Genomic DNA, 12,522 nt, shown 5'->3' with positions numbered 1-12,522 from the left:
GAACTATGACCTGTGGACTTCTAGTATAATATTAAAATATCAATAATTATTGAAAAGAATATCAAATCAAAGTTTTTCCCCATTATTCAAGACATCTATCTGAGGATGGATTTGTTTTAGATAATGTTAACTTATGAAGCCCAATACAGTGTAATAGACTCAACAAGAGCTGGGAACCTAGCTTCATGCTGTTAAAATGGACACTGGGGAATTTTTAACGTGAAGTCATATCAATATTTTCATTTTTTCTAAGTTCAAAAACTGAAGCTTTTTAAACACAATAAGAAATGGTGCGTGTTTCATGTAATTTTAAGGAAGTTATTTTTTCTGTTTCAATATTAAAAATAGTAACTATCAATAGTTAAGAAAAACTTAACCAAAGCCTTCTTGGGGTTCTCTTAAAGAACTCAAGGCGTTTCTGGCAGCAGCAGTGTGAGGACTGCACCCTGGTGCTGACCTGTCTATGCTTATGCTTCGTTCTTTCCATTTAAACACTCTTTTCAGACTACTCACTTGATTCCTTCCTTTCCAAATATTCTGACAATACTCAGTTCATTTCAATGCAGAGATAATTACTATGTTCTATCCTCAGTTTTTTAATGAATGGAATCAATTTACTAGCTCCTTCCCTACCCCCCAGCTTTGGTCTGTTTATTGATTCTCCAGGCACACTGTCATAGTCTCTGATCTTCTTTACTTAGTGTTATTCAGCAAACATTTATTGATCACCAACTGTAGTATGGGGTATACTTGACTTTTAAATAACAAGACTGATTATAGAATTCTTCATCTCAGTGGCATCCACCAAGACCCAAAAGTACGCTATCCTACGTAATTTATATTTTAAAATAAATGATCAGGTGCTGCCTCTTTATAATTTATTAAACCTAGGGAAATATATACACTGTTAATGAGCTAGGCTGACATAATCAAGTATGTATTCTGTAAAGAATATAGACAAAATACAAGATAATAGATCCTGCATCTGTGACCTAAAAGCCAACCTTCAAAGACTTTCAATTCATGCCAACTCTTTAGATATGACAGGTAGTGTAAGTAAATGCATATACTGCCCAAATCTCTGGAATGAGCAATTCTGAAGTCACATTTCTCATATACACAATTCATATATATATATATATATATATATATATATGAATTAGTGTAAATTAATTAAGCAAGAAGCAAAACAGACACTTTATTGTATATACTTGAAAGAAACAACCAATAATGATGTGATATTTTGGTTCCCAATGTGGCTTGGAGAACAACATTTGCTTCTAGTTTTAGGAGTGGCTGAAATCTGGGAATTCAAACTTGGTTTGTAATTTCAGTTCACAGTGATATCCTGGCACACTCTTATTTTTAAAAATTACCATATTATATTATCCTTAGGCTTTTAAGCAAAGACGTACAGTAAACATGAGTATCCTTTACATGATGATAATATTGAGGTTATAAAAGCATAAGACTTATCATTCCCTATTGCAACCAGAATTATTAATAATTATTATCTGTTGGTCCTCATGCCAATCACAGGGACAGAATTGTTTACCAGACTTATGTTAAGCCACTCTGTGCCTGTCTAACAGGTAAATAGCAAAGCATGAATCTTTGAATTATAGTAATGAGCACTTATTCTCATTCTTCACAGTATTAAAATAAAATATATCACACTAAACTAAATAACACTGAGTAACAAATTTTAACAAATTAAACCAACTTGAAAATGACTTAATTGCATTCCTTTAATAAATCTTTTAATTTTCAAGCTAATAAAACCTCTTCCTTTAGAAGTAACTGTAGAGAAGGAGTGGCAGAGGAGAGGATAATTCCAAATACAAATAAAATTGCATATAAACCATAGTGAAGGCCTTCCAGGGTTATATATATGAGAAACAATAGAATTCCTCTTAGAGTTGAATATCTAAGCATTATATAATAATTTAGAATGTTCTCTAAGCTATAAATATGTATTCAATGCACAAAACAGAGTTACCATAAAAACAAATAATCACAGAGAATCCAAGGGATAATAATAAATGAGCTTTAAAATACAAAAAATCATCCGTTTTTCCAAAAAAGAGAAGAAAGCACGAAAACAAACACTGAATCCTCCATTTCACTAGCATATTGTGTTTGGATCACTGCCAACTATCACAAATCACATTTGATATTTTTTGGTTTTGGCCTAGTGACAGACACTAGAAACGTCTTTGAGAGAAGTAGGAGGGGAGAAAGTGAGCTTTAAAAAAGAAACAGCAAACAAGAACTTTCCAGATTGTAGCTTTACCAACTCTAGGTGATTATTAAAACAATATGGGGGAAAAGTTCAAATGAGAAAAATAACTAAGTGATAAATAGCTAAAATATATCCCAGGAGCAGTCAAGCTTGGAATCTTCTCTGTATGTTCTGTGAAACACCAATTTCTTACCCATCAGCAGTCAGAACTTTTTTCTATACCATGCCATTAAACAACACAGCTTTTCACTTTGTCTAAGATCAACTTTCCAATTGCTGATCATTTGCATCACACTCCATGTTTTGGTTTCAAATAAAAATGATTGGTATAAGTCAAAAAAGAGCATCTATTACGTAAAGGTAGATGAAACCAGGAATCTCTCCAAATTTGGCTTAGCACATTAAAATCATGCACTGTCTACAGAGAAACTGCCGAGTTTGCTGAGGATGCGACCACTTATACTCTAGTGATGTACACTGTCGGTCTGTGGACCATCATCACTCACCTCAAAAAGCGATGGCATTGTGCCAGTTTCTATCAAAGCTTTCCACTTTGGAACAGAGATTTTTAAATTTTGAAATTGCCCATCCTCCATACGATGTCCTTATTAAAAGGTGCTTAAGTTAGCTTGGTGATATAGCTTAGGCACAAGTATTTTATTTATTCTGATTCTAAAAGGGCTAAGTAGTCCTCCTTAACCTTATATATGGCAGGGCTATGAGGTGAATGACAAAGTGAAGAAATATTTTTTTGACTAAAACCAGGAATCAAGCAGCATTTCACAAAATTCTGTTAGTCTTTGTGACAGAGTATTTTTATGTGATCTTGTTTATAAAATTAATCATAAAGATAAATAATCATAGGAAGGAAATATAGGTATTACATGATTATTATTAAAAGCACAGCAATAAATAACAAGTGACCACCATGCCATTACCTCTGCTCTCTGTGTTCTGGGAAAAGCAGATGACTTTTCTATGGCATAAACATCCACCAGGTAGAGACATGCTCCTTGCTCCCGGTCCAGAATGGCTGCAGTCTGAATTACGCCACTGTGTCGCCCAATAGTAAAGAGGCGTCCAACTGCTTTTTCTTCACAGCGAACTGAAACAATGTAGTACTCCACTGGGGCTTCAGAGCCTCTGGGACTAGCTGCTTCTATCGATATGACGTTGGTGCCAATAGGTTCCCCTTCCTTCAAAATAGTTATGTATTTGGGTTGGGTGAAAACAGGCCCATCAAGGCCCTGAAGAATGATGGTCAGTTCAGTGGTTGATTTCCGCCTTTCAGGGCCCAGGTCTGTTGCTGAAACTATGAGATTATAGATCAACTGTGAAGGCACCAGTGCTGAAGCCACTCTCAAATCACCGCTGTAACGATCCACAATAAAGGTATCGATGTCTCCATTGATGATCTCGTATTCCACTTCCCCATTAGCCCCTTCATCCGGGTCAGCAGCCATAATTGTTGTCAGAACAGAGCCAATCACAGCTGAAGGGTCCGCAGCAAAGGCATTTTGTGATATAAACAATGGGACATTGTCATTCAGGTCTGTAACCAAAATGGTCACATTTTTCAAAGCACAGCGTCTCGTTTCTATAGGCACAGCCTGATCATTGGCTTTTACAGTTAACTCAAAGAGGTTAGCAAATTCTCGGTCTATTTCAGCATTAGTATATATAGTCCCTTTGACATCATCTATGCTAAAGTGGTTCCCTCTGGGCATCTGTTGAACAATTGTATAGGACAGTTGCCCGTTAATGTCTGCATCAGGGTCATGTGCAGTTACTGAAATGACAGATGTACCAATGGGAATGTTCTCAACTATAGACTTGAAAATATCTCCAGGAGGAAAGCTAGGAGGATTGTCATTAAAGTCCCTCACGTGAATCACCACTGACATTGTAGATGAACGAGGAGGCCTTCCTTGGTCTTTTGCTGTTATGTTTAATTTATATAAAGACTGGGTTTCAAAGTCCAACTTTTTAGCAAGAAAAATACTCCCAGTGTTTGGGCTAATGCTAAAAGTTCCATGATTGTTAGTTCCAGTAATACTATAATGTAAATCAGCATTGTCACCTGAATCAGAATCAGTTGCAGTAACAGAAGACACAAGTTCACCAATTCTCATGTTTTCCAAAACATCAACAAATAGTGTCGATTTAGGGAAAGAAGGAGTATTGTCATTCTCATCCAAAATATCAATATTTAGAGTACAGGTTGAGTTGAGAGGAACTGTCCCTGAATCCACTGCTTGAATTACAAGGGAATAGGTAGGTGTCGCTTCATAGTCTAATTTGCCAATTAGCGTTACCTGTCCAGAGGTACTGTCTATCACAAACTGCCTTTCTTCATTCCCTTTGATTACAGAATAATGAATAAGTCCATTATTACCTTCATCAACATCTGAGGCAGATACTCTTAAAACCTGTGTCAAGTTGGCTGCTGTCTCTGATATGGTAGCTTGATAAAAGTCTTTTAAAAATTTGGGAGCATTGTCATTTATGTCCTTCATGTAAACGTGCACAGTGGCCTGATCCTTGAGAGGCTGAGGGAGGCCCTGATCTGTTGCTATGACCATAAAGCTAAAAACTGCAGTTCCCCTGCGCCTCATAAGAGATTCCCTGTCAAACTGATGTGTGCTTGTAATTTCCCCAGTGATGGCATGCAGCTCAAAATCTGGCTGCACCATTTCAAAAGAATACCTTACTTCTCCATTTGGCCCAACGTCTTTATCCATAGCACTCACTTTGCCCACAAATGACCCAGTTCTCTGCTCTTCTTCAAAGTAAAATGTGTAATTGGTACTATTAAAAAGAGGCCTGTTATCATTTACATCTTCTAAAATTATAGTAACATTCACAGTAGCACTAAGGGGTTCCACTGCTCTGTCAGAGGCAACAACCAGTAAAACATATCTGTCTTGAAGTTCACGGTCCAGTTCACTTTTTATATACAATTGGCCATCTGGGAATATGCCAAAAGCATCTCCCGTATTGCCTTCAGCAATATTGTATGCAATTTCACCATTGGCTCCTGAATCCTGATCAGAAGCTTGCACTTTAAAGAATCGAGAATTCACAGGTTCAGACTCAGAAAGGGTAACTTCATAAGACAGTTGGTCAAACACTGGTGGGTTGTCATTGACATCATAGACATAAACTGTTAAGATCACACTAGAGGAGAGCTGTGGGACACCCATATCGGATGCCAAGATCTCTATTTGGTAGGAGCCAACATGAACATCCAGGGGCCCCAGCAGACTAATCTTACCATTCTTTTCATTGATTGCAAATAAATTCTTGGGGTTTTGTTTCAGGCTATAGAGTACCATGCCATTGACACCTTCATCGGGATCCACAGCTTTAGCTTGGAAAATGCTATGACCTGCCTGCCAATTCTCCACCACATTTACACTCTCCACAGCCTGAAGGAAATGAGGAGAGTTGTCATTCAAATCCTTAACTGTTATGTTCACCACAGCATCTCCAGTCACTGTGCCCCCACTCGCCACTACCTTCAGCTGATAAAAGGATTGTTCTTCTCTGTCAATCACACTGGCTGTGGTAAGCTGCCCTGTGACCTGGTTGATAGCAAACATACCTTTCTGATCCCCAGTAGTAATGAGATAACTGATGTTGGAATTGAGATCCATGCTGGATGCAAACACACTACCCACATGATATCCCCGTGCCACATTCTCAAAAACCACAAAACTGTAGGCCGCTTGGCTGAATACCGGTGGGTTGTCTTGAGTATCCAATACTGTGATGGTAACTATAGCTTGGTTGGGAGACTGTAAATTCCCACCATCAGTAGCCACTATTTGTAACTGGTAGGCTGTTTTTTCTTCTCTATCTAGGGCCATTCTTGTAGAAATAATCCCACTTTGAGCATTGATCTGAAACCGAGACCTGTCCCCAGCTGACATACTGTATTTGACAGTTCCATTGAGACCCAGGTCTGGGTCAGTGGCAGACACTGTGGTGACATAGCTGCCTCCAGGCTCATTCTCCTGAATGTGAGCGAAGTACTGGACTGGATAGAACACAGGGCTGTTGTCATTCATATCCAAAAGACTCACGTTTATGTGAGCCACTGATGACTGCGGAGGGGAGCCTAGATCTGTCGCCAGAACCAGCAGGGAATAGAAAGCTTGCTCTTCCCTGTCCAAAGAGGAGACAGTACTCAGCCTCCCAGACACAGGATCCAGGCGGAAGGGCCTCTGGTCACTCTCTACCTCCTGTAGGGAAAAGCGGACTGTGCCATTATCACCCAAGTCCCCGTCAGTTGCCCCAAGCACCAGTAGCTCTGTCCCTGTCGGGGCATTCTCAACCACTGACACATTATACCCTTCTGGCTGGCTGAACACTGGCTTCTCGTCGTTCACATCCAGGAGAGTTACTATAAGCTGAGCATAAGAAATCTTGGGGTGAACTCCCTGGTCCCGGGCACTAATATTCAGCACAATTTCAGAAGCCAGCTCACGGTCGAGGCCCCCCGCCCCCGTGGTCACCAGGCCACTGTGCTCACTGATACAGAACCATCCGAGCCCATTGCCGGAAATGATGCTGTAGCGCAGATTCGCGTTGAGACCAGAGTCGCCATCAGTGGCAGACACCCCGCTCACATAGCTTCCTGGGGGCGCCTCCTCGCTCAGGTTCACTCTGTACACTTGCTGTGCAAAGACAGGAGGGTGATCATTGATGTCATTGACGAAAATCACTAGGCTGGCCACGGAAGAGCGTGCCTGGACTTCTGCGTCAGGGGGCGTTCCATCGTTATCTGAGACCGAGACCGTGAGGTTGTAGGACGGGATGCGCTCGCGATCCAGCGCGCTGGCCACTTTGATCAAGCTCAGGTTCGGCACTTTGCTTCTCTGTACTTCGAAGTGGCGCTGCTCGTTGCCGCCGAGAATCTGCACGGAGATGTTCCCGTTGGCCGCAGGGGAATCTGCGTCAGTGACGGTGAGCAGAGCCACCACAGTGCCGACCTGAGCGTTCTCATCGACAGAGGCATAGCGAGAGGTGGCGGGAAAGTAGCGGAACTTGACTACCGGATCGTTGTCATTCACGTCCAAGAGCTGAATGAGCGCCTCAGCGCGCCCAGTGAGAGAAGGCACACCTCGGTCCGTGGCCTGCACCGTGAGCGAGTACTGGCGCCGCGCCTCGAAGTCCAGCGGCTCCCGCACCGTGATCAGCCCAGTCTCTGGGTCCATTTGGAAGGGAGTCCCCTCGTCCTGCAACCGATAGCGGATGTCGGCATTGGTCCCTTCATCCGCATCAGCCGCTGCCACCTGGAGGACGCTGGAACCTACAGCCGCGTCCTCAGGCACCCCCGCCTGGTAGTGGGAACTGCCAAAAACTGGGGGGTTGTCATTAATGTCTTGCACAGTCACGTTTACCTGAAGGTAGCCCCGCCTCTTCGGCTCGCCCTTGTCTTCCACCTCCACCAGCAGCTGGTAATGCGGTGTGACCTCGCGGTCCAGCCCACCCTTGGACACGAGATGCAGGAACGCGCCCTCGCCGCTGGGGTTCAGGGTGATGTCCAGGCGGAAACGGCCTGCCTCGTTGCCCCGGACGATGCGGTATGAGCGGTGGTCCACACCATTGGAGCCAATGTCCGAGTCGGTGGCGGTGTCCAAGATGACTTGGCGCCCGCTGCTGCTGTCCTCCTTGAAAGTGACCACAATCGAGGGATCCGGGAAGACGGGGGCGTTGTCGTTGAGGTCCCGTACCACCACACGCACTTCAGTGGGGTAGGTGGGAGCGCTGGAAAGGACCACCAGGTTGATCACGTCGCTGGGCAGGCTCTCGCGGTCGATGGTGGTGGTGGTGTATAGAGCTCCGGTGCTAGCGTTGATGGCAAACAAGGCGTGGCTTTCACTGAGCCGGTAGGTGAAGCCCGGGCGCGTCTGGATGGTGCCGACCGGAGTGCCCGGAGGTTGCTCTTCCAACACTTGGAACACCTGGCGCTGCTCAGCTCCGTGGACCCAGGCCGGCCCCGGGAGCAGTGACAGCAGCCAGAGGAGTCGCAAGAGCTGCAGTCCTAGTAGAGTGGGCAGTGGGAGCCCGGGGCGGCCAGGAGCCCTGCCTGCGTCCAAGTTCATGGTACTGGTTCCCGCGATCGGTGTGAGGAAGAGAACGAAGGGGTGAAGGAAACGGAGTAGTATTTACAGGAGTCAAGGAGCACTAAGAAAAAATTCAGCTGGGCTGAGGCCTCTGCTATTTCCAAGAACCTCCAGTCCAACCAACGCAAGTCCCGTCAGCAGGAGGCTCCAGGTAACTAGCTGGGCGAACAGAGCCCGAGACTCGGTGTGGCAGAAAGCGGCGGCGCATTCCGCGAGACACTCTCGGAAACTAAGCTCCCAGAAAAGTTTTTCTGAGCTCTTATATTTCCCCCTCTCCCTTTTACTTTGTTTTTAATCCAGACAGTCAAGCGTCTCAACCAGAAGGTTCCGAGTTGGAAAAGGTTGCTTGCTTTCAAGGTATAGTAGAGGCACTGCAAACAGTTCTCTTGAGAAACTTTAGAACTAACTTACCCGCGGCGAAGAAATGGTACAGGAAAGAACAAACAAGAGTAGCGACGGAGAAGCACAACTGCGCACCGGAGAGGAAGCAGGGAATCCGGAAAAGCGAATTCCTTTCACAAAAATTGGAGATGAGGAATTTCCTTGCTTCCTCGCACTTCTGCAACGAGTCTGCACCGCCTCCAGCGTCCTCCAGCACTGGCCGCCGAGGCCCGGGCGGCAGCGTCCGCGCGGGCACTTGGAGAGCCGCGATTTCCCGTTCGCCTCCCCCAGCGCCGGCGCCAGAGCGCTCAGCTGCGCCCCTGTCCCTGCAGCCACCGCCGCCGCCACGGCCCCTGCTGCTGCGGCTTCCAGCCGGCGGTCCGGCACCGGCCACGGCCGCTGCTCGGCATCTTTCACCTCTGCCTGGGCGCCTGCCGATCGATTATTTGTACATCCAGATCGAGCGCAGGTCCCCCTTTCTTCTCAGCCTCGCTGGGGCAGGGCGGGAGCAGCACGGGGTCCCCAAGTCCCCTCCCCTCACCATACCAAGGGGGATCTTTCTCCGGCGGCCCCAGTCAGAAGCCCACTCTAGAGCGCCTCGCCCCTGTCCCCGTTATCTTTGCTTTTATTGTCCCGTGTCAGTTTCACTTTGTAATCCACAAGGCTTTTTGTTTGGGGCGAGGGGGTGGGTTGTCCCTCTTTCTCCTTTCCCGGTGTCGTTGGAGAAAGAGAAGTCGGCTCTGGGCTGTGACGGTGCCCTCTGCTGCTCCGGACCGCGCCTGCCGGCGCTCCCCTCGCGAGCAGGGGCTGAAGGTTGCAGCGCGGCGGAGCTGGAGCTCGGCAGCCGCCCGGCACCTCCTCCGGGTCCCTCGCTCTCCCCGCCCCTTCCCCGCTGCGCGCACACACACAGGAGCGCGCACACGCGGGCGACACACGCGAGCTCTCTCTCTCTGTCTCGCGCACACACACACACACACACAGTCGCGAAACACAAACAGAGGGGGCGGGAAGACCGCGAACTGGAACAGGACTCAGAAACTTTGCTCGCGAGCGCTCGGTGATCCCCGCACCGGAGTTCTCCCGAACTCCCGAGCTCCCGGCCCGTCACCTACGGCCCCTCCCTAGCCCGAGCCCCATTGGACCGGGACTGCCGCGGCCCCGCCCGGCGCCCTCCGAGAGGCTGGGATGGCCGCGGATCGCCCCAGCCTCCCCGAAGACCCGGAGGGCGGCCTGGAGGCCGGCGGGGCCGAGGCGCTAAGAAGGGGGACGATCTCTTTCCCTCTCCCTCCCGCCCTCCTTCACGGTCGAGTCTTGGCCGGTGTCCGCGCAATCATAGCAAAATGCTGCCGCAGAATAGATGGGGGTGGCTTCGGGTTTGCAAATAAATAACTTTAGCGGAGAGCCTGGGGAAAGACCGTTAGGTTGGTACTCTAGTAATAACTCCCGGTAAGGGGGTCGAGAGAAATAAAACAAAGGAAAGGGCTGAGGGTCTGCTAAAGCGGGGAGGCAGGATTAAGCAAAGCCTGTCTGGGAATGCGCGGCGCAGATCTACTTTAACCGTTTCCTGCCCTTTCTGCTCAAGGCAAGCAAGGGAGCTGCCGCCCATTGTTACCCCACAGAATCCGAACCCACTCTTCCCCACTCCCCCATCTATCTACATAGTGAGCTCCATGAAGTCCAGGGAGAGCTGAACCCTAACCCTGCATCCACTTGTCCCTCTCCCCCACTTTCCGGGTGATCAGGGCAGAAAGGCCTGGGAGCCAACGCTCTCTTCCTGTAGCACCAGCCAGTATTTGTTCTGCATTGTTTTCCTTCCCAATTGGATTCCAGGTGTTGGAGCCCAAGCCTTAGGGTTTCCACATCAATAACAAAGGCAGCCCTTTGGAAAGAGGGAGATCTCTTCCTGTTGCACAGTTTGGAATTTCGTTGCCTGCTGCAGTACTTTACCCTCGACATTTTGTAACCAAAGGAAATTTAATAAAGTTTTGCTTTGCTTTTGTTCGGGGAAAGAATATATATACATGGGAAAAGAGAATAAGTGCACTGGAATTTAAACCTTATTAAAAAAAAAAAAAAAAAAAAAGTCCACACGCCACGTATTGCACTGAAATGAACTCCCCTGAACTCACCACAGCTACTTCTGGGATGGCCTGCACTGCTTCTTTAAAAGAAAAAAAAAAAAAAAGACTAGGAATCAGGTCAGCATTTTTCCCCTTTAAGGAAACCAACTTACAAAATATGAATTTAAGCCAAACAATGCAAATATAGGGCATATGTCATACATTTTTGCCATAGGAACTCCACACTTCCAACTTTGTGTGCCCTAACACTTCATGCGTGAGCAAATACTGCCCTCTGCTGTTTGCTGTCAGGGCTCCCTCGGTAGTCGTGTCTCGCTCCAAATTAAATGCAGACTAGGAGGATCTGGTTACAAGGCTAATTCCCCCTTCTTGCCTAAGCAGAGTGGCAAAGAAAAAAAAATCTTTAAAACTTTGCTAGTGCTTTTCTTTATTTATGATCTAGGAAACTATCAGAACAGTAGGTCAGACAACAAATCCCGTCTTTCAGGTGCAGACAGACTTTAACTCCAAACTGATTGAAAAATATGGAAACTAGGATTCTAAAACTATCACCAATTCTTTTTATGTTACAACATTCATTTCTGTGTATTCTACTACGGTAATATGATGAGTGAATTAGAAACAGACAAGAAAATCAAATTTAGCCATTTCTGCATTTTTCATACTTGAAAAGTATTGGTCTGCAGTATTTTTATAAGGAGATATTTTAAACTTTTTCTAAAAAAATCTTCTCTGGGTCAACTAGTTGAAATTGTAATATCAATACCACTAAACAAGAAAGATTTTTAGGTTAACTATACTGGAGGTGCAATTTTTACAAATCGTGACAATTATGTGTGATTCTAGAATAACGTGATTTTAGGAAAATATTTGCTTTGATGATTCATAATTCAGGCAAGAATAAATGCAAAGAAGTCATTCAGATACTTACTGTCAAAGATTATGAACTTTGTTTTGCTTGTCCAGAGAGCCTGTGGAATAATCTTCAGATATCCCTAGCACTAAATTTGTGTTATTTGTGATTTAATTTGGAGAAACAGATGAAAATCCCTCATTCTGTGGAATAGGGAGTTGGGCTATATATAAATTCTAAATTAAAAACAAGCATGGAAAATGTGTGCATATCAAGCCCACAAAATAACTTTTTGAACAAATGCAGGGAGGATTATCAATGATGAACTGGGTAATACTACAGCTATTTAAATAAGTAGAAGCTTTCTGTGATGACTATATTGTAATATATGCACTTATAAATAATATTTACATACAAAATTAAAATCAATGTACAATATGTGGTTGAAAAATACTTAACAAAAACTATTGTAGTCAAAGAACTATCTTTAATTCCTTGCAAAATATTCTCCCCAGTTCAAAACACATTTACTTTATGCTTTCCACTTTCTGGAGCAGTTCTGAATACCCTCTTTTGTAAATGTCTTTACTCACCCTGTTGTGTCTTTGTGTTTGTTTTGTTTTTTTGTGTGTGTTTTTTCTGGGGGCCTGCCCCTTAGCTCAGTTGTTTTAAGTGCCTACTTTTTAAACAAAGCAGTCAGGCTCAGGATGCTGTGGTTGGATCCCCACATCCTCAAGCCAAATCAGACCTACTCTGAAGGCATCCTCAGCCCACCCAAAAAAGAAAAAAAAAAATCCTGTTTTTTTTTTGTTTGTTTGTTTTTTGTTTTTTGTT

At 45.0% G+C, this 12,522-nt stretch overlaps 1 protein-coding gene across 1 annotated transcript in view; it reads right to left on the bottom strand.

The window, feature by feature from the left end:
* The window catches only part of Fat4 (FAT atypical cadherin 4), a 212,688-nt gene extending 203,071 nt beyond the window's left edge, over positions 1-9,617 (bottom strand). Inside the window, exon 1 of the mRNA XM_023705874.1 lies at positions 3,181-9,617. Coding sequence (XP_023561642.1) covers positions 3,181-8,352 — 5,172 coding nt within the window. The 5' untranslated portion in view covers positions 8,353-9,617. The remainder of the gene's footprint in view (positions 1-3,180) is intronic.
* Positions 9,618-12,522: the final 2,905 nt, after the last annotated feature.

Source organism: Octodon degus, unplaced genomic scaffold (genome assembly GCF_000260255.1).
Source record: "Octodon degus isolate 3935 unplaced genomic scaffold, OctDeg1.0 scaffold00231, whole genome shotgun sequence".
Lineage (NCBI taxonomy): Eukaryota > Metazoa > Chordata > Mammalia > Rodentia > Octodontidae > Octodon > Octodon degus.
This window is presented reverse-complemented; position numbering and strand designations above follow the sequence as displayed.